This window comes from Pleurodeles waltl, chromosome 3_1 (genome assembly GCF_031143425.1).
Source record: "Pleurodeles waltl isolate 20211129_DDA chromosome 3_1, aPleWal1.hap1.20221129, whole genome shotgun sequence".
NCBI lineage: Eukaryota > Metazoa > Chordata > Amphibia > Caudata > Salamandridae > Pleurodeles > Pleurodeles waltl.
In genome coordinates this window covers 974,990,190-975,015,256 of record NC_090440.1, presented here as the reverse complement: position 1 = coordinate 975,015,256, position 25,067 = coordinate 974,990,190, and the positions used below count along the sequence as shown (strand labels likewise).

Here is a 25,067-nt window from a genome sequence, read left to right as displayed (position 1 = left end):
GATTGGTGTCTTTGCTCTCTTGAATGAGCCTCCCTCATCGCTTTGGCTGTCTCATTATCTTACTTTATCTGCTGAAGACAGCCATCTACAGCTGAATCAAACAGGCTCTCACAGGTGAAGGGGCATGTTTTTTGGTGGAAGCTTGTACTTCCTGCCTGAAGCCTGAGACGTCAAGCATGACTCCTCAAGGTCTTGCCTGTATACATTACTCTAGCTGTATCATCAGTGTCAAGCACTGTTTTCAAGAGTATGCAACAGTCTTTCCCTACCAGATGATACTCTCGGCCCTCGTTTTAGGTGTAAAAACATTTTGATTCAGACTTTTCCAACTGATAATAATGTGTTTCCCCTCTGACAATCTTTTCTTGAGCCCCTAACAAATGACCACTTCCGCCAGAACTCCTACTACTAATATTACGTACAATGCATTTTACTTGATATTAGCCTCATCTTGTTCTTCATCTCTGTCTGCTCCCTAAATTATGGCACAGAGTAGTAAGTGATCAACTTAAGATTCTTCCAGAATTCTCAATATTCTCTCTGTAGCAATGCACATCCTCTTCCAAAATATTCTAATAGAGCGCCCCACTGTTTCTTAAATACTGTTTTCGTTTCTCTGTGCAGTTTTAGCTAGCTTTTCCAGACCCAATACCCACCATTGTGTATCTGCCCATCAATTTTTTTACAAGTATCGTTGGAAAGCCCACCAGCCCTAGTAAGGTTTGTTTTGTTGCCAAGAGCAAGTGTGAAGTTAGTTTTCTGTTCCTTCAAGCTCAGGTGGTATACCACTTCATATGGCCGGCCTAAAATCATCAGTTCTCTGTATCCAGCGAATCCTGAATCTGATGTCCTCATTAGTGACTAGCACAATCTGCCAAATGACTTCACAAGGGGACAGGACCATGTGTTCGAGGGACCCAGCTTCACAAAAGCCCTTCCAGCATAACATTCTCCTCTGTGTCTTCCACCCCACAGCCTTAACAGCACAGTGCCATTAATATATGATATTCAATAGTCTCTTTCCCAACTGTGAGAGTCCCAAAAGCGATAGCTTGTTGAAGGAGGTGGTTTCACTGCTTGCCATCCAATCTGAAGACAAAGTCTTTTTCATGTTATCTAAAAAGGGGTGCTTGCCTCTAGTGTCACTTAATTAAAACAATCCGTTAATTCGGAAAAGCGCATGCTTCTAACCATCATATGTTAGCAGACTTTTCAAAAGTGTTTAGAGCTCTCATAGCCCACTGTTTAAATCTGGGCTATTGGATCCAATGCCTGTTGTAGGTAATGAAAGTGTCCCTCCTTCTGCAACCCTAACTTCACCCACTCAACAATTTTGATGCCCGAAAGCGTACCATGTAGCATAAGACGATCACCCTTCTACCCCTGTTGGAATGTAGTTCTGGCCATCCCCAGTGTGAACTCACTGTTCATCCATAGGGATGTAAAAACCAAGGGGAATCAGTTCATGCTACTCTTCATAGCAACGTTATTCCATATCTTGTAATCAGGGAGATACAGAACTTGGGATCTTTGGGATCTTTTGCTTTTCACAGGACTTTCCAAATGAGAAGTCCCCCTCCTCACAAATGGTCCATATGACACCTTTGTTTATCCTATTGCAGTTAAAGAGAATTCACAGAAGTGTTACGCAGTAGTATTTAAGATTTAGAATCCCTATGCCACTTTCTTTGTCCTCCGCATGCACTGGCATCTACTAATCCTTTTTTTTCCATTGCTTGATAAAATCGTCCCAAAAGGTCTGTGGTTCTGCTACGTTCACCCTATAAATTAATAACATCACTGTTGGAAACACAAATAATTTGCAGGTGGACAGTCTTTGCCGTGGCTGTGACCCGACACAAAGGTGATAGACTTGCATCTTCATCTTCCCATATTCATCTAAATCCCTCTTTTCAGCGTTTGAAGATTAATTTCCCTAGTTCCCCAAAGGAAGCCTGTGAGCTCGATCCTCGGGTACTCCAAAGAGGTATCAGATTACTTACAGGGGGTTACTTCTTTTAACCTTGGTATGTGACACCTGGGAGCCACCGTTTTCAAAGTTTCAGACTTGTGTAGGTTAATTTTAAAACCTGACACTTTCAGGTATTCATTAGGCTCATACATTAGGTGGGGCAAGGACTCAGGGGTCTCTGTTAGGATACCGAAATGTAATTGACATTGATTGCAGATACGGATCCTTGAACCCCCGTTTTATCCCTTTGTTCACAATATATCGGATTTGCCAGGCACGCAGTTCCAGAGTCAACGGAAATATGAATGCAAGGAGGCCATTCATGTCTTGCTCTCTCTCTTTTTAGCATCCACCAAACTGGTGTTTACCCTGGCTCTAGCAGCTCTTTATTTAGACATCACTCAGATACAGTATTCCTTCACAGAGCCCATCGCTTTCTGGGCATGCATCATGAAGTCAAAGTACAACCTGTCGTACAACTTTACGGCATCCAGGGAAACCAGGACTGCTCTCCTATTAGCCCTCCTAACTATTTCCAAAAGGTAAAGGGCCTTCTTGGTGCGGTTACTAGCCAGCTTGCCTGCCCTGGGTAAACCCCTACTGACTAGGGCGAACTGGCTCTCTAGTTATAGAGTACAAACACATGGACGCTCTTTTTGCGACAACCTTACATTGATATCCAACTATGAAATTGGCCTACACAAGGCACAATCATCTGGTATTTTACCTGGTCTGGTGATGAGCGAGATAATCAATTCTGACACTTGGGTTATACCTCTGTTGCTGAAAGACCACCTGATAGACAGTGAAGAATGGGCAGCAAAGGTGCGCTAAAAACTTTGTAGAAGGCAGCCTAGAACCCATCTGGTCCCAGCACCTTTGAGAGATAGAGTACTTCCTATCTTTAATCGCTAGCTCAAATCTATTGCTTGCATTGTATCAGCCGCAGAATATGCATCTCTATGTATGCCATCCTTACTTGGCCTGGGTATTCTTCCGCTGGTTTTAGCCTCTGGTGTTGGTGTCGATTTGCTTAAGGATTTGCGCATTCATGCTATGTCGCTTGCACAGTTCGAGCTTTCCATCTTAAGGGCAGTCCATTTGATAACTATCTGCAGGTGCCGCTTTCCATCCTGCCATTATTACTTCTTTCTTGGGAATATGCCTGTTGCTGCACCATGGGCCTCTGCACCATTCTGGGCCTTTGGATCAGGGACAGTCTTGGCTTTGATTGTACAATCCATCCTCTCTCAAGAGGCCTTAGCCACAGCAGGTCATAAGTTTCAGTCAAAGATTTTGAGGACCACTGCTTTCCCTTCCATTCCGTATTCCCACCTGTATTTAATGCCTTTCTCTCTCAGAAAAGGGGTGCTTGGTTTAAAGCACACCTTTTGAGCAATGTGATGGTGAAAAGATTTTGGTGTACCTGTACATCTGTTCTCTGTATCAAAACAGGCCTCTTTCCTATCTGCTTTCACGGTTGTCTTTTCTTAATCAAAGTAGTGCAGACATGCCAGATTGTCTGTAGGACTCTTCCCTCCTAGGGAGCTTGTATCTGTCCTTTATCTATCTGAATGGGTTGTGAACTACTGAGCTCCAAGAGTGTGCTAAGAAGATCCTTCGTGTACTTTGAGGTATTTTCTGTCAAGTCCTTGCAGCACCCTTCTTCTCCATGGTTTGTTCCTCCGGAAAGGTTTTTAGAGGTCTTCTTGCTTTTCCTGCAGGATGATGACCTGTTCATCAAGCATAATCAACTTACTCTGTATTCTTCATGTTTGAGGGCTTTCTTGATGTGTGTTTTCCTTTGTGTGACTGCACCGCCCAACTCTTCCACTACTCATCTCTTTCAGGATTTGTATTAAGTCTGTTCTTAATGTCTCAATATCTTCTTGAAACTCTATTAAAGGGTGAATTTAAACGTAGTTATTATTATTATTTTTTTATCATCCTCGTGTTTAGTCGTCCATGTCTCGGTCCTCTCTCTCTGGCCCCCTTTGACTTTTTATTATGGGTCTGCTGAAGCAGACTTTTAATGATGCTGTCTGCCTGGCACCATGTTAGGCATATAGAGTGCTTTATCAGACAGTGCTTGCCTTTCTCTTAACCTGGGTTAGTACCTCCTCATCCACTTGTAAAGGCTTTTTTAAGGAGCCACGCAGGCACATGTAGCTTGTGTACTGCTAGTCCTCAGTCTCCAGCACTAATCTTTCATGATCCCTGGTGTCTGCCGAGGTGACTTATCAAGACAGGTAGTGCCAGTGTCCCTGGTTCAGGGATCTCCATTTTATCTCCTTGCTAGGAACCAATCTGGTGCTGGTGAGGTGCTTATATTGTTCACCTGAACCCCTTCTTTTATCCATTTCACCATCTCCACTTCTCAGGAATGGTGAGGGCTCTATTTTTTACCCTAGTGGGATGACAGATAGAGCTTCCCAGACACGCACCTAGGAGCAGCACCTCTTGGGTGAGTTCCATCTATTTTAAGCTCAAGAGACTGGTGACTTCAGTAAAGGCCTGTCTCAATTTCCACTAGTCTGTAAGCAGCTGTGTCCTGTATACTGTAGCATCAGGTCCCACTGTGCCTGCGATTTGAGAGGAGTGGTCCAGTTAACAAGTCCACCACCATCTTAGCGCAGGCTGTACCCCCAATAATCTTGGCCGCCTTTTTCTACCGATGAGGGAGGTGCTGCATAATTTCTTCAATCTCATCCCATTATATGTGACTGTACATGTTTAGGAGGGCACTGAAATTCACAATCCTTCACCGCAGTTCTTCCATCTTCCTGCCCACCTTTTAAACCTCTAACTTCCTTGTCTTCTGGTAGACCAGAGGATGACGTTGTGCTGGCTCTTTTCCAAGCTGTGTAAACTATGATGAAGTCTGCTGTTTCTTGATGTACACCGTACCCATGCTGGAAAGCTTCTACTACTAATCTATCCTGGGGGCGAATATCTTTGGTGCTGCTGGTTCCTTGAAGGTTTTTTACACTTGATCTAGGCCTCCAGGAGGACCAAACTTCTGCCTGTTTCTCTATCTGCTCTCTGTAAGTGTCTACAGCTCTTTTGATCAAGTTGTTATACAGCAGGAGGGCATTTGGTTGTGAAGGTCTTGAGGTGTACGGTTCTAACACCTCCTCTGGTGAGTAAAAATCCAGATCTTCAAATGAATCATGGTTTTAGTGCACCTCAGACACTGCCTGCTTGTCCTCTTTGTGGAAATTTTCCTAGTCTTTCTTCCCATGGTTAGGAGGAGAGTGGAGGTCCAAGCACTGACAGCTTTGCTGTTTCTGCTTCAACTGTTTTGATAGGCTTTGGGGGATTGAAAACTCTGCATTGAACCGTTGAATCATTCCTTTTCTTTTGTGGCAGGAGAGCAATCATTTCAGCCTCGACCCATCATCTGTTCCTTTTGATATGGAGGGCCTCTTGTGGAATGCCAGAGCTGAACATTTTTCGGGGTGTTGAAATAACCTTCCTTTTAAGATCTCTTTCCCTCCCATGATCACGGTTCCCCTTCAGCATCGAGCTGATGTTGGAAGGTTTGTCCCCCTTGGTATCCTTTGCCTTAGATCCATGATGTTCTTTCGGATTGGTCTTGCCTTAGCTCACCAGGGTTTTCAGGAGTTTCATTTCAGCCTATAGCTCTGCATTAACTTGGGTGCTGGGTGTCTTTCAGCACCCTTTGATGCTTCTTCATCCTAGCATGGTTGGTAGTATGCAGTTTCTTCAAACAACAAATTCCTGGTCTGCTTGGGCTTCCTTTATGACCGCTTCGTTGCTGGACAGTCCCAGATCTTTCAATGAGCCCTGTTTCAATTGCACCATAACATAGTGCTGCCACCCCTGCTTCGCCCATAACAGTCACTGACCAGACAATGTGGGCTTTGCTTTTAGGCCCAAGGGCAGAAAAATTAATTAGAAGATGGCAACCATTCACAGGGACTAAACAGATGTCATATGAGAAGGAAAACACATCAAATGGTCGACGGCGCTAGAAAGGTGAAAAAAAAAAAAGGAAGAACAATTTCAAACCCAGGCACATGCTGCACAGCATGTGAATCCAGAGAATATTCACTCTGCAAAACTGAGGCCAAGTATTCTAACAAGCTATCTTCTGTAACCTCGTCCATTAGTTTCCCACTTCTACAGTTTTCAATGTTTTTCCTTGTGCTACATACTTTTGCACCCTTGTTTGATTATCTAAAATATTTATCCAGGATACGTGTTTTCCTTCAAAATGTTTTATAGCCGTTTTATCTGCATCAGTTAACAGATACATTTTGGATTAGTGTAAAAAATATCTGTCTGCTGCATCAATTTTAATAAATGAAAATGCATCTGACATACTTCCTGATAGAAAACACTTTTGTACCACGCACAATTACCTGATCTTACTGCTGGCTCAGACTTAAAAATAAGCGTATTTATTTTCACAATCGTCACTAGTTTCAATTTGAGTACTGAATTTGGGTTTCAAATTGGGATGCATTTCAAATCAGGGTGAGGTGGTCTAAATTTTATATCAAGCAGAGACAGGTTCTTCTCACTGTGTATTCTCAATATTGAATAGGCTCTCATCGACTTCTCTCCAACCCTCTCTTGTTTGACCACTTGTGGGATGCTACTGCTTCACAGGAATGGAAGACAAGCTAAAGTGGAAAGCGCGCATGAAAACAACAAGCTGGTATGTCTTTTCACCCCTCAACGAAGTGGCCCTCGCTGGTTTGGCTAGGGAGCCCCTGATAATTACATTGCCTTAAAATACAGGAGGAAGACATTTCACTGCCTAGCAATCTTATTTTAATTAAACATTACCCTCCTACTCACCCCTGGATCACTGCTACCTTTCAATAGCACAACAGCAAGATAAATGCTGTTAAACTGCATTTGACAGCAAGATATATTACTACAATTAAGCTGCAATCCTGGGAGTGGTGTACACAAACTATAAATGATCTTCTTGCCTGCAGTTATCTCACAATAAAGACATCAGCTACACACTGGTCTGCTGGGCGACTGCATGAAAACAACAATGCATGAACCACTCTCATGGCAGCGGACATGGGGACAAGTGATTCATTGTCAAGTTTGAATCCCAAGACCAGAGTTTTATTCGGAGCCTCTCAATTGTGCTGGATTGAATTCCAAATCGTAAACAGTCAACTTCATCTCTTTACTGCTCAGTTTCCTTAACAAGTAAAATCATAAAAGCCCAGTAATAGCTCGATTTCATTTTAACTATAAAATAATAGGTAATTCAGTTTCCATTGTTTAGTAATACATGGCTACTTACTTCAAACGATTTGCAAACACTATAATAGTTAGGAAACAACCTACATTCTATTTAACATAAAATAGTTACATTTTGTTACTATGGATAGTCACAGAAGTTAACATTTAACAAATTTGGTATATGCATATTGGACAAGTCTGATCAATAGGTGAAATGACCGATCAGAAGACACCTGCAAGGCTTGTGGAGGGGGGGTGGGGCAGTGGAGCTCTTGCCTCAAACCATTAACTGTGTAATTCCAAACTCCTCCAATTCTAAACTTGGATGACCTGATGAAAAGTTATGGTCTCGCCAATACAACCCAAATATGGGACATTTGCTGGGGACCACATCACCCACTCTCACACCCTTATTCTGTGGAGGACTTGTTAGTTTACTGCAACCTTCAACCATGAATATTTCAGAAGCAAGTATTTGTTTAGCCTCAAGGATGTAAGGCTACTTTTATCATGAATATCAATTGGATTTGTTAGAGCTTGCATCTCCCACTACGTGCAACATGGTGAGGGCAGTTTGCTGGGAGATTCAGAACCTTTCTACCATGAATTGAGTGCGTGCAGGGAAATAAAGACTCACAGTATCCTTTTAGGTTTACACTTCAAAAGGGATCACTTCAACCCTCCATCCTAAACCTACGGCACGTTTTGGGGCACTTAACTCTGATTTAAGGAATGGTTCCTTGTTTGGGTGTCTGGGATTACAGCTCAAGTGTACCTGGGGAAGACTTGTTGGTGTTCAAAGCCTCTCCCATCCAGAAACTCAAGAGGACTATTAGAGGTTTACATCATCCGGCTACCATGTATCCCCGTGGAGTCTTGGGGGGCTTAGTTGGAGTTCATAGAAACACCCTGAATCTAGATGGTAATGAGCTGTCTGTTTAACAGGGTCAGAGGTCCACAGCAGTTACATACCCTAAATGTAACGAACAATCCAGGAAACTAAACAAGAAAAATCTTTAAGGCAACAGTTTGAGGATAGGTCTGGGACGGTGCATTTAAATCACAGCCAAGAAAGACTTCTAAAACTTTGAGATAAGCATCCATTTTACGCAGAAGACTAACCAAATCACTTTACTAACCAATCAAAAAATTATTTGAAACACTATCGTCCAAAAAATCTCAGGACAGTGCATACTCACATCTTCATTTGTCGTCAGGTCAGAGGCTACGAGGTATGTGTGAAATCCTGACAGGCCAAGAATAGACCAGACGGAGAAAAAGCAGACGATCAGTTCCAGGACAGTAGCACCAGTAAAGGAAGATCAGCATAGAGACCAGGAGAGAGGGTACACATGAAAATTACCAAAAGGTGATACCATAGACCATGCTCCGAGGCTAGATATTGCTTGCCCACCCCACAGACACCCAACATCACTGCAGCCTATTTAGCCCAGTGTTTGCAGGTCTGACACACAGAGAGGCCCACTCACACTCAGCTAAAGGACAAGAGGCAGCCTCATTCTACGCCCAAAGCTCCTCAAGCCCTGTCAGTAAGGCCCAGAAACTGGAGCACCCACTACCTGGCACAACCCAGAATTACATACACACCTCCAAGCCCAACGTCTTCCAAGTCATGGATTGGAGCCTACTTGGAGCATTCCCATTCTCTTCCACACTCAGCCCATCCCATCAAGCCACACCTGACCCCAGACCTCTTAGTCTTTGTGCAGGCACCAGAGACCGGGTTGATAAACGTCCAAGTGCCACTGCTCATGAACAGTTTCAGTTCAATCCAGGGAGCCCCCCCCCCAGCACAGCCAATAAACCCTCCCATTCAAGCGGCTAGCCCTAAAGTCCATCCCAGCCTTACCCATATCAGAAGTTTCCACATAATGGCCAAATTCCTGCTCAAATTCTACCCTCATTCAGGCACACACCTCTTTTGAATATGGAAGCAAGTGATTTTTATGGTTAGCAGTAACTTACAACTTGTAATTTTGAAAAAACTCACAAGTGAACCTTTGTACCCTTAAACAAGGGATGCATAAACTGCTGGACGCTGACAGCTAGTTAGTAAACAGAAAGAATATGTTTATCACTAAAAAAGGATATCTGGCTGGTGTGTCCTTCAAAGTACTGAGAAAGCCAGCCCTCTGAGACCCTGAAATGAGAAAGAACAAAATTCACATTAAAACACTCTTCAAAACCACCAAGACGCTACAACCTACCCCACTCAAAAATCAATGCATCCCATGTCATTAATGTGGTGACATCCCCCAAATAACTTATCGCCATGAGCATATCACCAGTTCATAGTAGGTCTAGATACAGAAATGCTAAGGAAGATCATCCGAGATTGCACTATATTGCACACAAGGGTCATATCTGCTATAGGCCATCAAAACATCTTCAGCACCTGGGGAAGGGGTAGTGCTTGGATTCGTTAAGTGCCACTCTTAAAGCAATCCTTGTTGAAAAGCTTAACTACTGCCTCTTAGTGGCTCACAAGTCAATCCACCAATCAAATAATTAACAGAGGGCAGCGTTTTAAGGCTTTCATCCCCAGAAGAGGGCTTAAAGATTACATTTTCATTAGCACGCATTAGAGGCCACCACCAGGTGTACACACTGATTATTATATAGCACATCACATAGCCCTGCACTGCTTCAAGGCACTAAGCGGACTGAGAGGATGTGGCACACACAATTTAGAAAGGCCATGAAGGAAGATTGGAATACGGATGCATCTCCTGATAACAGATGAATTCTCTGGCAGTTAATGAGTAAAGGAAGGTGCAATTGGGGAAGCGTTGTACTTGGAAAAGCAAATTCCTTAAAATAGTTCTTCTCTGAAGATGGAGAGGTGATTAAATGGGTTTTCAGGTAGATCTCCAGAATGTATTTGTTAGATCTGAAAGGCAAAGTCTGCTTCTCTCCACGCAGTTAATAAATTCCATGCAGGAAACGTACGACGAACGCAGAGTAAGTGCCCAAGCTGTTCTCTTCAGGGAGGCAAAAAGGTTGGATTTATTTTATTTTATTTATTAATTATTCCTACAAGCCACAGATCAGGCGCCGATAACTAAACTGGTCATCTAGTGTGACTGGTTTAGTAAGTTCCAAGTAAGAATTTTAACAGCACGCATCCTTTTCTTCGTCAAATATACAGTATTTTAGTTTCCTTAAATCAAGGGGCTGGCCTTAGTAGGCCATGGAATGTGAAAATAATAGATGCCTCTCCTTGGGTCAGGTGTGACTCATATTGGGTACAATGGAGTGGAGGAGTTGAAAGCATCTCTTCTGATGCAGACATAAGGTGCTACAAGCCAGGGTCTAAAAGTCAACTGGGCTCTGCCTCATACAAAGAAGAGGAAGCTTAATAGTGTTCCTTCTTATAGCTCTATGCTCAGCTGTCCCCCTTAAATCAGACCTTTACTAACGCTATGAACTACAGCACAATTATATGGTGAACATGCTACTAACTCGTGTTTATTATGGTTTCTAGTTTTATGGCATTTGAATATGTATGTTTCCTCATCTTATTTGTATTTATCCATTTTATTATTTGGTTGGTGAAATAATGTATTTGTAATTGGTGTATTTCCACATTTAACTGACCCTTACAACATTGCTCCCCCCCCCACCACCTTTTTATTCTCCTGAGGTAGGCATTTTACAAAACTACTGATCTGTTGATCATGGCTGACAGCAAGGGAAAACAGTCAAAAGAATATCGAAATTCAGTATTGGTTTTTAATTAAGGAGACAAACAGCTTATTCTCAGTCTATAAATATGAATACATGACGATTGAAAGCATTCTTTATCACTTTATAGTGTGCCTGTGACTTAGGTTTGGATGGAATAATGAAAAAAAAAAAACAATTCAAGTTAAAAACGCACACACACACACAAACAGTGACAGCACGGGAGTAGAACAAAAGCAATACTAAACAAGGCACATGTAGAGTCTGAGGCCTGTTCAGCAGAACTCCATCACCAGCACAGAAAGTAACAAAAAATCCAGAATCAAAAAGCAAAAAGGAAATCTGGAGACAGATCTGGGGCAAACTGGCTTTTATACACACTGGACCTTCTGAATGCTTGGGCCGTTCTTCTGTTGGAACCAAGGCACCTGGAAGATTTGACAAACCTGCCCAGCTACCATGGTGTCCAACCACTCAGGCTGGAAGGGAAGAAAGGCAGCCCACCATAATCCAGATAGACTCTTGGAGAATCAAGTCATCTTGCATTAGCTATAGTTATGATGTACAGTATTATGATAATGGAGGAACATTCATGCCGACGGTACAGTACACCAGTATAGATAATTAGGAGGGAATTAAAGACAAGGAACTGCAAGTTTTCTTTAAGATTTTTCTGCAAACCTAACCAAGCTAAACCTTCTTAACATCAGCCCACTGGTTCAGAGGGGATGAGTTGTGTTGAATCAAACTACTTTAATATGGACTAGATTACTCTCTTTGCAGATTGTCAATCATCCTTTGTGCTGAAGTGACATTTTAACTGCAGCCTTGCGAGACAACTGATGGCGTGACTGAGTGCTTGTGATAGTTCTCCCCTTCCCCCTCCCCTACCCCATTTACGAAACTAAATGCCTGTATTACACGACCGTCCATAATCAAGGATACCTCCTAAGGTTAGGCTTTTGGTACTAAGAAGATAATTCATGAATATATATTTTGGTCATATTGTTTTTTATTGACATGGTAGACAGTGGCCAGGTTATTAATACCTGCTTGCTCGCTCAGTTTTATCAAAAAGGGAGGTCATATCCGTTATTCATACCATGTTTGCATCGTTTTTCTGGAACGAAATCGAGGCATTTTTCAGAAACAAAGAGCAAGGTGGAAAAATGCAAGCTGGTCTCCTTCAACGGCAGCTCCTTCTAATTTGTTGCGTTATGCAATATTTAGGTTTGTTAATATTTTTAAAATAAAATGTGAAAGGCTGAGCTACACTTTAAAAATGCAGCGGATACTCACTCTCTATGTTTACGGCTTTGTAAATACATGCCTTCCTATTCTGATTCTACCATCCAGAATTCCGGTTTCAGAAAAACTACCTTTTATCTTTGCATTCAGAGCCCAAACCCATCCAAGAGCTGAAAGAGGAGATCATGTTATTTTAAATAGTGGCCTAGAGATAGGTGTATCACCGGCTTCAAGTAAAAATAATAATAAAAAAAAAAAAATCATACATTGCTGCTTACTCATCTGTTTTGTTGTGGGGCGTGTGTTTAAACGCTCTCTGTTGCTCGACTAATGTAATTAAAATAAAAATATATATATTTTTTTAAACATACAAATAATCAGCATATATACAACAAAGAGGACCCTCGGGTCAGCCCTCTCATCCACTGGTCTGATCAACTATCATTCAGAATTTTGCTTCTGCCCATCATATTATACAGCATGAGGCAACGAGTAAGCCATCTCATGCCATTTGTTATCTAGCACTGTTTGAACACTTGCCTAAAAAGAAGTGTACTTCACTGTCCGGTCTGATAGACCAACAATTTACTTTTCCCATGCATTATTCCTTCTGTTCCTTGTTTTGTTTTGGTCATCTTTGAGTGTTTAATCTAGGTCTTTAGGCTACAGTATTTTAAAGTCAATGGTACCTTTTTTTGCACCAAAAAAAATATTTTCCTGCGATGTGTCTTAAAACTAAAAACAGCTTATGCACTTGCCTGTTCAGAAGCAAGCCTACAATGTGATAGTTCTTTTTTTAATCTAAACTTGTTATTGCAAGCTCATGTCCACCACGTTGAGGCAGCAGCAAGTTCTCTTTTTTATATTATCTGCATACGTTTCCCATAGCAATATATCTGTCCAGCTTCCTAAAACAAAACTGGTTTTGCCAATGCTTCATATAACACGGGGCTGAGAAACTAAATTGAGAAGATTTACATGGGATAATTCGTGAACGCATAGTCCTACAGCTTTACGTTCTGCAATATATCCTGCCAGGCAACTCCTTTTGCAGATCCAAGTATGAATGTCAGTCCACTAAACAGCAAGAAAAGGAATGTAAAGGGAAAACTGAGTAGGCATTTGAGGCAGGGCAAGTTTGCTGACAGCACAACATCCAAGACTGGGCTTTCCATAATTTTTTATTTTTCAGAGCTAAATGTTCCATTTGCCACCCATAAAGAGTGTAATTCACCAATATTAGGGAACCTATAATCACCTTTCTCCCGTGTGCAATCAACAGCAAGGAGATAACCAGGTGCATTTTAGAGACGAACTTGAGCACTTTTTAGTGTCCACAAAAAAAAAAAAACGAATAAATTCAAGAAGTTACACCATACTCGGTCAAACTATAAAAAGTAAGACAGCAGAAGACCAGCCTGAGAACATCACAGCACCCAACATCGACAATGCCTTTATTTCTTAGCACCTCACTCAATAAACGGACCCTAACAGGCCACAGGACCCCCCCCATTGGACTGGGTTTACTTACGCAAGGTGAGGTGCGTGATGACACAAGCAAAGATGAAGGCTGTGAGGAAGGATAGGGAGAGGATGAAGCTATAGAAGAAGCGGTAATTCCGTTTCCCAACACAGTTACCAACCCAAGGACAGTGATGGTCGAATCGCTCTGAAAAACAAAAGCTGGTGATATAACACTCCACGTCTTGAATCCCGACTCTTTCCCCCCCCCCTCCTCCACCCTCCGGCCTCAGTAGAGCAATGCACATATTATAACTCTTCATCCGTCCTATCAACCCAGGACTGGGCTGACAGTAAAACAGTTCCCACTTCTTGTGCTACTATATATAGTCAGACATGGTCTATAAAATCTCTCACATAGTGTTGTAGTACCACTACAAACAATGTGAATATGATGATGGGATTAAGTACTGACGCAACCTGACCTACTAGTAAGGATTGTGGGCGTATTGCATCGTTCAGAACAGGCTTGGCTGCCTGAAAATTAAGACCTCACTGTGCCATGGAGGCAAAAGCTGCACTTAACTGATGAGACCTAATAAGGCATGGGTAGACTGTGTTCCTACTGAGAGGGGTGTAGCCTAGAAGTTCATGCCAAACTGCACATTTAAGATGGGACCACAACTAACTTACATGGCTCCCCACTCATCCGTTTCACAGACTACAAAACCAAGTACATGGAATGTACCCAGAATAATCACCAGCAGTTGAGAATGATTTAAGTATATTCAACCATCACCTTTCTGCCCCACGGACAGAGGACTAAAAAGAATCTCATACATTCTACCCCCTACACAGGGAAGGCATGGGGTTACTTTTGACACACACTTCCCACACCTTGTACCGATACAAATGACCAGATACATCGACAGATCAGAAAGGTCACCAGCAGAGATCAGTCATGAATCACCTCACACATTTCCTTTTCACCCCAAAACAGGGATGGGGTAGAAGGGCTACAAAAACACACTGCACTTCCTGTTCCATCACCTTCACACTGGGTTGGCGTAGGGATCCTCAATATCTCCTGCCTCATCAGTGCTCTCACTTAGAGCAGCTACCTCGCTCCATGTCATCAGGACACCATGTTTTCAGTGCTTTAAATAAAAGAAATCTTTCTTGGAGATGTGCTATGGATTTGATTGAACCCAACACAAAAGGTGATTATTTGAAACCAGGGAACATAGTAGCCTTCAATCATAGAACAAAGAAGCAACCCTGCCCCTACTACTGTACTGTTTCCGGGAGAAGCTCAGTTCTATCTGAGGCAGATGTTTAGAAAATAAATAAGGATGGTGTCAAATAACCAGGTGCTTGTTGGTATTCACTGAAAACCCATAACCTCTCACTGAATTTATCACCTCCTCTAAATCAACTTTCAGCGCTGGGCACACCAAACTTAATGGCCCACGTACCACCCAAAATGCAGTTAGCGTCTCACCCCCACAACCCATCTCTAACCCTCAACCCACCGCTAAGCTCCTTGTAGAAATACACCATGCTTCAACGAACCGACCCGAGGTCTCTACAATAAGCCTTAACCTACCAACACAGTTGTCACAGAGGCTGCAGTGAGAGGTTCGAGGAGGACGAAACATCTTGCAAGTGAAGCAGTATTTCAACTTCACCACCTGCCCGTTAATCACAACCTCTTTAGTCCGAGGGGGCGGCCGGTATGTGGAGGAGCCAGTACCATCTATAAAGGCATTCAAAGAGATAAAAAGAATGTTAAACACAAAGCGTTATGTAAAAACCCTCCCGTCTACGTGAGAATCTCACATGGCTCCACCAGTTTTTCTCCATTTTACTTAGAAAACATTAAACCCAGCAGACTACTTTCTAAAGATAATCTTCATAGTTTTTTGGTTGGGTTTTTTTGTTTTGCTGCAGGGCACTCTGGATTTGCAGAAACTAGCATGCCAACTTGCCAGCAAGCTACAGCATACAAGACAAGTTCATGAAGGAATACAAATGTCAGTTTATCGATTAGACAGTAAATGCCATTAGAAATTTCCAACATGGCAATTCTCATAGGCTAGGCTACCAAACTCTGAATTGTTTGCACCGAAAAACAAATTATTTGCATAATACAAAATAGGTATTTTATATTAGCAAACACAAAACTGTAGTCAAAGTACAGCTGTACTATTAAATCATTAACAGAAATTTAGAAATAATGGCTAAGTGAAAGAAGAAAACTGACCACAGATTCAAGTGGAACCAAAAAGCACCACAAAAGACAGGGATGATATGAAGAGAAAGAACACCAATGTGGGGTCAGTTATTTATTTATTTTAATCAGAGAGCTGCTCTGAGGGAAGAAAGGCAGTCTGTGTCTTCTATCAGTGGTCATACAAGAAGAAAAGGACAAGCTCAGACAAGGCACTGCCACCAGGGAACATAGTGGAATTCACACCTCTTCTACTGTGAGGAGATGGGGTGTATTACATGTTGTGGCTGTGCAACCTCACTGTGTAATACACTTACAAAATCCCATTTAGGACTCTTAGGTTTGAACTGTCATACCCTTAGCTCAACCCTGGGTAGGCGTGGCACTGAGCAGCAAGGCTTACACACAGCAACATGTGTAAAGTATTTAAACAGCACTAAAACAACTGAAGAATAAAATACCACGACAATCTAATACCAGTTTATAAAAGTTGACTGTATATTTATAAGAATGTGGACACCAGAACAAAAAAGATCCACTGGAGGTTCCAGAGATTGATTTTACAAGCAACAATAAATCAAAGCAATTCCACTCAACTGTGAGCAACCCTTGGCAAAGTCAACAAATGTGACCCTTAGAAACTTTTTCAAAGAAAACTTGAGTTAATGATAATGCAGTCTTAGAAGTACTTGAGAAGGATGAAGGTTGCTGAAGATACTCCAAGGAAGCCACACAGTCAACAGGAGTTTTCTTCCGAGGATTCCTCGGTCCATTAAGATGGTGAAGGGGTCCTGGTTGCAGTGTAGACATCCCACAAGGTCCTCTCCTGTCTGGCAAGTCCAGTCACCACTGGACTACCACTCACCTGGTGTTGCGGTCACAGGCCAATCCTTCCTTGGTCAGTAAGTTTTTCTAACAGTAGTTTTGCGTGTTTCACTGTCAAGAGATGCAAAGTACAGGTCCTGTCTATGCCATGTATTGCACCCAGCCTTAGGACTCAGTAGGCCTACCAGATGGGTGCCATACACAGAGGTACGGGGTGGTGACTTTGCCATTGCTTTCAATGGCAAAGTTGGGCTAGCAGTGGTGGATGGGGGGGGGGGGGGGGGGGGGGGGAATGTCTCGTTTTACTTGGGAGAACCTCCTGGGTTGAACAACCAGTGCTTCAAGCCCTGGGATGCCCCTCTAACTTAAGGACCCCGAGTACCAGGGTACCATATCCTAGGGTCTTATGAGTAAGTTAGCCATTTCCAATTGGGCACAGACCATTGTAGATACAATTTAAGTCAGGGAACTGGCACTGAGGTCTGGTTAGCAGGTCTCTGTGCACTCTCAGAGTCAAAAAACCAGCAGCAGTCGTCAAAAAGTTGGGAGTTGACCATACAAAAAGAGTCATTTCCTTACATCCACAATTCCATTTTCTCTGCTGTGAACCAGAGTATAACTTGAATGACTCCAGTCTACACTGCACAGCTTTGTAACAGAACGTTTAGGGTAATAAGGGAATTAAGGAACTTATTGTGTTTGGAAATAGGATCCCCGAACTCCCAACACTCTTTACAGTCCAAAATTTAATTGAGGCGAAGTGTACAAGGGCTTCAAGGTGAAGGATTTGCAAGTAGAATAGCAGAGCCTAGGAATAGAGTTTAGTTTTCCAGGATTTGCACTGTTTTAAGAGTTTGGAAAAGCCTACCCACCACTGAAGAAGGGGACTTCTGCATGAAACTAGCTTTAGATCAAGTACCTTACCTTTTCCAGGGATCAAAAACGGTAAACAGAAAGCTTGGCATTAAAGGCATCCGCGTTCCTGGAACTCTTCGCCCATCTTCTGTCTTAGTTGAGGAGTTGTTCACTTTTGCCATAACAAAGATGTACACTAGTAGCATGCAAAGCACTAACCAATTAATTTCCATTAAAAAAAATTATACAGCCCATGGCTACCCAAACAGGACTTTCCAGCACTAGGGTAGAAACCAAATCAATCACCCATTAAAACAGCAGAGTCTTCAGATCTTTGCAGAATGGAGCTTCTGTCGGACTTGCGCAGAAGTAGAAAATTTCAGTTTTGGTGCCAAATAACTAAAGCCCTCCTGTCTGGCACAGCAAATATGCAGTATCGAAGCTAGTTTGAAATTGGCAGAGCGCAAGCATCTACAAGGACAGTAAAGAAATATATGGTGCCTCAGATACAGATAGTGAAAGCGCTCTATAGACAAAGCAAAATGCTTTGAAATTAATGCGCTTCGCCACAATCAGTCGGTGGAGGTGCCTCAGCTGAGAAGAGACAGAAGAGTACTTAGGGATGTGGCCAAGGAGACTGCAGCTGCATTCTGGTTCATCTGGAGTCTTTTGAACAAGTCCTTTTATGCTCTAAGATGCAGAAAATTGCCATAGCACTGGCACAATGTGATCAGTACTGGACAATGATCCTTTGGGTGGACACAGGCAGGAGCCAGAGAATCTTTCTGAGGAGCTGCAACATACTAAAACAACAGCTAGTCACAGTGTTATCCGCTGGTCAAGTCTCAATTCCTTATACAGCCATAGTCCCAAATCCTTTACCACCCTTTTAACCTACAGCAATGGCTCAAATATCTCTGGCCACCAGGGTAAACCCTACAAGCTCAGCAGTTTCTTAACTATCAACATCTGTTATTCTACCATTAAGTTTGAGGCAATTGAGCCAAGGAGACCCTGTAGTATTGTCTGTATAAGAAATTATGGAAAAAACAGCTATTCCACTATGTCTACTAAGGTGCGAACATAGACATTAAAATGAGCTGGGTTCGGAGAAGAGCCCTGCGGCACACCACAAATTAAAATGCGTGGTGTGGATGCATAAGATTTAGATGAGACCTGAAAAAATTGATGCGCCAAGAAGGAAGTGAGCCAGCGATGGGCTTCTCCAGTAAATCGGTATTCCCACAGGGCTCATGTGTCCTCAGAAGAACTGGGTGGGATACGGTGTCAAAAGCAGCATTCAGATTAGAGGGATGATTGTTGCAGTCCCAACACACTTTCATGGCTCTCTCAGGTCTCGAGACCCAGAGAAGCGCAGACACTGTACTGTGGCCCGGACAGAAACCTGACTGAGACAAGTGCAGGAGAAAGTGGGATTCCAGATGCCACAATAATTGTCTATTAGGATTTTAGCCAGGAAAGGTAAAAGTGAACAGGGACAATAATATCTGAACTTGATGTCCTCAAGGTAGATTTTTTTTTTTTTTTTAAAGCAATGGAATGAATGTTGCATGCTCCCATATCTGGGGATCAGAGGCGGACGTAACAGTTTAGCAGTTCTAATAACATAGGTGTTATCACGGGAGCAGCCATTTTGAGAATCCAGGGCGACGCGGGATCCAACTGGGAGCCACATTTAACGTTGCTCTTGAGAAGGACAGGAGCAATTAGCAATGAAAGACTCCTCCTCAGATGCTTGATGGACGGACACTCCACCTTACCTCACGACACTTTATGCCATATTCACAACACTATGCTACTCTCCTCTACATAACAAACTTTTAGCCATGCTGAACAGCAGCCAGGCTGGTGGTGTAGAACATGGCTAAAACGCATTGTCAAAGGTAATAGCTCTTGCATAGGCGAGACCTATTGGCTTTCCTAATGCTAGTTTGATCTTGGCCGAGTTCTGCTGCAGTAATGTACAAGCATATTTAATAATACCACAAAACCTCTGGGTGTACTACCACTGTATCTAAAGCCAAACTAGATGGACACACTAGACTCCTTCCTATGTCTTCTTGGCACACCACCAAATATTTTATTAGCCAACTTACTGCCCTCTTAATAGAAGAGAACTGCAGAAGGAAGGATAGATTTGGCTGGTTTAGGTGCATAATCCCATATGAGCTTGTCACTGACCTGAGTGGGCCAGGTCTTTCAAAATGCTGCAGTAATCATCATACAGTCTTGGCCAAGACAGCCATGGCTCAGAGTTTTGCACTCACTGGATCAAAAGAAAAAATGCAGGATGCACCATTTCATGCTCAGATGCTTTTCACCAGGTAGTGCTGGGCTAAGCTTATATGAAGACTGGGTCATGTAACTCAAGATGCTTGGGCTGTATCCTGACCAGAGCCCTTGTCAAGAGTAAGAGAGCTGGACCAGGGTATAGGTTGTCAGATTTTTCTCTTTTCAGCCTGTTTCAAGTATACCTTTGCCTTTACTTTTTAAATTTAATATGCAGGGCTTAACTGCTTGAAATCACTCCCACCTTCTGCAGAAAAGGAAAAAACATTTACCTACCTATTAGCTCTCAGGTATTTTTTTTTTTTTTTTGCTTTACTTGTTACGTTATATGGAGACTAACTACGGAATCTGGTCACATCTCTTCACCAATATGCTGATAATAACATGCTTAAGGACTTGGACTCTAAATATCCTACAAACTCTTGACCACTGTGAGGCAATGGGGTGTATTATACAGTGTGTATGCGAGTCCTCGCTGTTTAATACACTTATAGCCTTAAGGACCTGTCAGTTTCATTTGTAATACCATCTAGCTCAACAATGGGTGGCTGCGGCTCTGAGAAGCAAGGCTTAAACAAACGAACAAGTGTTAAGCATTTAAACAGTACCAAAACAACAAAAGAAGAAATTCACCAGACGCTTAAGAAATCAGACACCAATTTGTAAAAATAAGGTGTTTTTTTAAAGACACCACAATGAAAAAGATCTACCAAATGGGTTACAGAGACATAGCAATTACAAGGTACAATAAATATGCACTTTTCACTTAACCACAAACAAGCATTGACACATTCAATGAATCGGACACTTTCATACTTACTCAAGTTTTGCCTGAAAAAGTTTCTATGCTGTTACTCTGAGTTACTTTAAGCGACCAATTCCGGCAGGGAGCCAGACAGGGGGACCAGCAAGGTCCTCAGAAATAGTTACCTCATAGAAAGAAGCAGTCTTCAGGAAGTTCAAGGAACTTTTATCCCTTTGCTTTAGGTTCCAATAGAAGTGGTCCTGATGCAAGGAATACAGGATGCAGAAGACGCACAAGGAAGCTGTTCAATGAGATGCATTTGACGGGGGTCTTCTGGCTGCTACTCCTCTATCCACAAACTCAATGAGGGGGTCCTGGACACAGAGGTCGCCGTCCATCAAAGTCTTCTCAGTCCTCACAAAAGTTCAGTTGCTACCGGGCTACGAGTTGCCTGGTATCACGGTAACAGCCAAACCCATTCCTGTGCAATAACTGGTCTTCTGGGCAACCAGGAGGCACTCCTAATGACACTCCCAGCTCCAGCATACTCAGGTGCAATTTTCTGCGTCAGGTCCTGGTCTCTGCACAGTTACGAGAAGCAGCAGCTTGTAGATTTGGGCTACTAACTCACCACGTCAGGCATTTTCACCTATTGTTGCCCTGTGATGCGAACAGAAGGTCAGCCAACTGACCCTTGAAGTTACTTGCTTTGGTTGGCCTGCGGAGATTACTTCTCTATGAGCAGGACACAGTAGGTACAGTTCCTTCTCTTCTGCTAGTCCACGTGGATGCTGCCTCTCCTTACCCAGTCCTTGGTGCAGCAGGGTAGTCCTTCACTCCTCCTCTCCAGTCCAACGAGATCAGAGTTCTTGTTGCCAGGGGTTTATGCTCACAAAATGACATCAGGGTAGAATGCAGTTGGTAGCCAACCAATGGGCTACCAGGTTCTCGCCTTCCTGATAACCACTACCTAGAAAGTGTGGCATCTGGTTATCCAAGGATGCAACATTTTGCCCACTCCCAACATGGCAGAATCCCTCTCAGCACCCAGAGCTACCTAGCCAACCCAAAAGGTATGGCTACAACTGAATTCCCCTGGAAAACTGGTCTGGCAACTGGTTTCCCCTATCTTTCCTGAGTACCAGCCGGTCTACCTAAACAATAAGGCAGCCCCTCCCCCACGTGTTTCCCATTTGCTATTCAAGGGCAGCTTCACCTTCGAAGCTCACCTTTTGGGATAAACCCTGTATGGCTTCCTGCCAAGGAGAGTTAACACCTCTCTTCTGTGCGGGCTTCTATTGTCTCCTTTCCTGGCAGTTGTTTCTACATCTGCCCCAAGAGGGTAGAAAGTAGTCTCAGGGAGCAACCTGTGCAGGACAGGAGAGTTAAAGGCAACAAATTGGCAGCTTCATAAAAGTACTGAGTAAAAGTTGCTCCTCATTCTAGGAGTTGTCCCACGCGGTCCTTTTTTTTGTTTTGTCTGGAAATGTAGACTTCATTGAATTGTAAACCACGCTTTCATTCTTTAAACATAAATCCATTTATTACATTCTTTAACAAAATAAATCCTCTGTACCCTTAATGGTAAGAAAAATCTTCTATGTCCAAATAGTACAATTAATCTTCAATGCTTGTCAATTTATAATACGTGTCTTGCATTTGCATGTACAGTATGCTTATCGTTCTGAAAGATTTCCAAGGCTACTCTGATAAAAGGGCTCTTATAAATACCAATTCCCCAATAAATTGTGAGAATTGTCATGCAATTTTAGGCTTAAACGTGAAATAATTTGAAGCTTCAAGAAACAAACTAACCGGCATGCTGAGTTGAAAACTTAAAATGTTAAAATGCATTGACGCATACACCACGTGATAGCTAAGATGAATGTGATCACACTTCCAAAATACCACTACACTCTTGCCACACTGACCGTGAACATCTTTCAGAACGATGAGCGTAACGTATATGCAAATGCAAGATGTGTATTATAAATTGACAAGCACAGAATATTGTACTATTTGGACTTAGGAGTTTTTTCTTAACATTTGGTTACAGTGGATTTATTTTCTGAACAAAATACGTAATAAATGGATGTGTTTAAAGAATGAAAGTGTGGTTTACAATACAATGAAGTCTGCATTTCCAGACATTTGAGTGCTTATTTGGGGCAATACACAACTTTATAAAAATTGCACCCAGCAACAAGTTACATTAATTTCAACTTGAGCATCAAAGCGGGCTTTATGTAACAAGTTCTTTGATACCTTACAGCATCAACTTTTGGTGGCACTATTCAAGAGTTAGCACAACTGAGATACCAGTGAGTAACCATGTACTCACCAATGAAGCAACTAAGTCTTTCCACAGTAAAAATTACAGTTTTGCGTTTTTAGTACTAGAACACGTAAGATACATGTTCTGCCCTAGAAATATCCTGAACCCTGTCTTAGGTCTCAGTAGACCTGCCATAGGGGTGACTTGCACATATTGCAGAGGGAGGTTTGGCTTTGTCATTGCTTTAACTAGCAAAGCTGGGTTAGCAGTTTAAAACTGCCCTTCCAGTCCGCAATGGCGGACGGGGAAGACTCAAATTACCTGTGTCACACACAGGGTGGCCCAACAAGTAAAACAATCACCTGGGGTGACTCCCTAACTTACATGATCTGGGTACCGTTTACTAGGGACTTAGTTAAGTTAACCTAGGCCATTCGGTATAGGCAATGAAACACACCCAGTTTTGTGTCAAGACGGTGGCACGGAGTTCAGTTTTATCAGGCTTAAGCGCACTCTCAGTGACAAAAAAACAGCAGCATAAGTCCAAAAACTTGGGGGTGGCCATAAAAAAAGCGAAATTTCCTTACAAACACACTACAACTTGGTATTCAGTCAAGGAAGACCTGACGAGAACTAAGACTAAACACTCAAAAGATTCTCCTTTTCTCCCCTGCATTAAACTAAACCACTTTCTACCGATTGGTCCCACCTATTAAGAGACATAAGAATGTTTCATGTAAATGCCACTACTGTGGTATTTCTTGGCTTGACCCTAGATACCTCACTACAGCTTGAAGCACAAAACAAGGTCCCAAGAAAATCATCTGACTTTTCAATCAGGACTTGTAGGACAAGCCTTAGTTATATAATGTTTAGTATACACTAACTCACTCCACAGGGGTCTTTCTTCGTTCTTTTCAAAAAAGTCTTATTCCATACTTCTACTCTTCTCACAAACACCAAGAAGGTTTGACTATATTTTTGGACCTAAATCAACTGCCGGTCTTTAGAAGCCAACAGAATCTACACAACAGCTCGTTTCACTAATAAAGAAACAATAACATCCAACAATCTGGCTCTAAATAGGGGAAACATGAAAGCAAGACAAAGCTCAGCATTAAACCTCCCTTATTCGGGACAGCCACCCTGTACTGACCCATCCGGTGAAATGTTTACAGAATCTAGAGAGTATTCCCAGTTCATATCATCTGTTGTAAAATAATGTCTCAAACAATAGTGAAAGGCTTCAATAACACCCAAACCATCCTTGAATTAATCTTCCATAGGTCACTCCTATATTACTAATGAGATTTGCATGCAAAAAAAGTCTTCAACCACATTCACATCCCACAGGTTCTGGTGTTATCAGCTCTTTAGAAGTTTTCCCAAAATTGTAAATTATTTCTATCTATGCTGAAATTATTTTATTTACATTCTCTGTTACAAATTCTACTGATGCTATACCCAAGGTCTGGTTCATGCTACATACAACCAGTATTAAATCAACACTCCTGGTCAACAAAATTAGAAACACCCTTTCCCTAGGCCATAGTCCCACTTACTGCAAAACACACTCCTACTCAACCCAAACTCCCACTAGTCCAGTGCCCACCAGCCAAACTAAAGTTATTAAATAGGACCAAGTCAATAACATGTTGGTGCTCTAAATATCATCCCATTCCAATAAAGAAGGTTTGTTTGTAGTAATAAAAACACTACATTTAAAAACGAGGAAAATTAAATAGGGCATCAATCCCATAAGAAAGTTCCAAAGCCGTGTTTATGCAGCATAACAAAAAAAAAAGATTCTGTGGACGTGAAGATACCATTCATTAGACCAACGTAAGAAACTTACAGATGTTACAAGTATGCAAAACGTTTCAAGAGTACAAAGGCCTCTTCTAAATTGGTAAAGCAACAGTCTATTCACTAATCAAAACAAATCCCTGGGTTGACCAAACATCAGACTAGCAGCGAAAAGAAAACCAGATTCCTACTCTACAAGCAGAAACAAAGATTGAGTTAGAACATGTGTAAGGAAGCACTGCTGAGGAGTACTGACTGTTGTCTTCTTAAATTCAGTGAAGGCGGACTCACTCATCATGAGAGTGGAAGATTCACACTGATAAGAGCCCATGTAAAAAAAAAATATATATATATATATATATATATATATATATATAAACATTCACACAAACGTCAACGACAA

At 42.2% G+C, this 25,067-nt stretch overlaps 1 protein-coding gene across 4 annotated transcripts in view; it reads right to left on the bottom strand.

Annotated features, from left to right (window-relative positions):
* The window catches only part of ZDHHC18 (zinc finger DHHC-type palmitoyltransferase 18), a 93,099-nt gene that overhangs the window by 57,364 nt on the left and 10,668 nt on the right, over nt 1-25,067 (bottom strand). For all 4 annotated transcript variants that reach the window (XR_011201464.1, XR_011201465.1, XM_069224054.1 and 1 more), the window contains exons 3-6: nt 15,225-15,374; nt 13,689-13,826; nt 9,317-9,365; nt 8,404-8,506 (exon numbers count right to left, since the gene is read on the bottom strand). Coding sequence is in view for 2 of the 4 variants with exons in the window: in XM_069224054.1 (XP_069080155.1) it covers nt 8,404-8,506; nt 9,317-9,365; nt 13,689-13,826; nt 15,225-15,374 (440 nt within the window). In the remaining 2 variants the exon portion in view is untranslated. The remainder of the gene's footprint in view (nt 1-8,403; nt 8,507-9,316; nt 9,366-13,688; nt 13,827-15,224; nt 15,375-25,067) is intronic.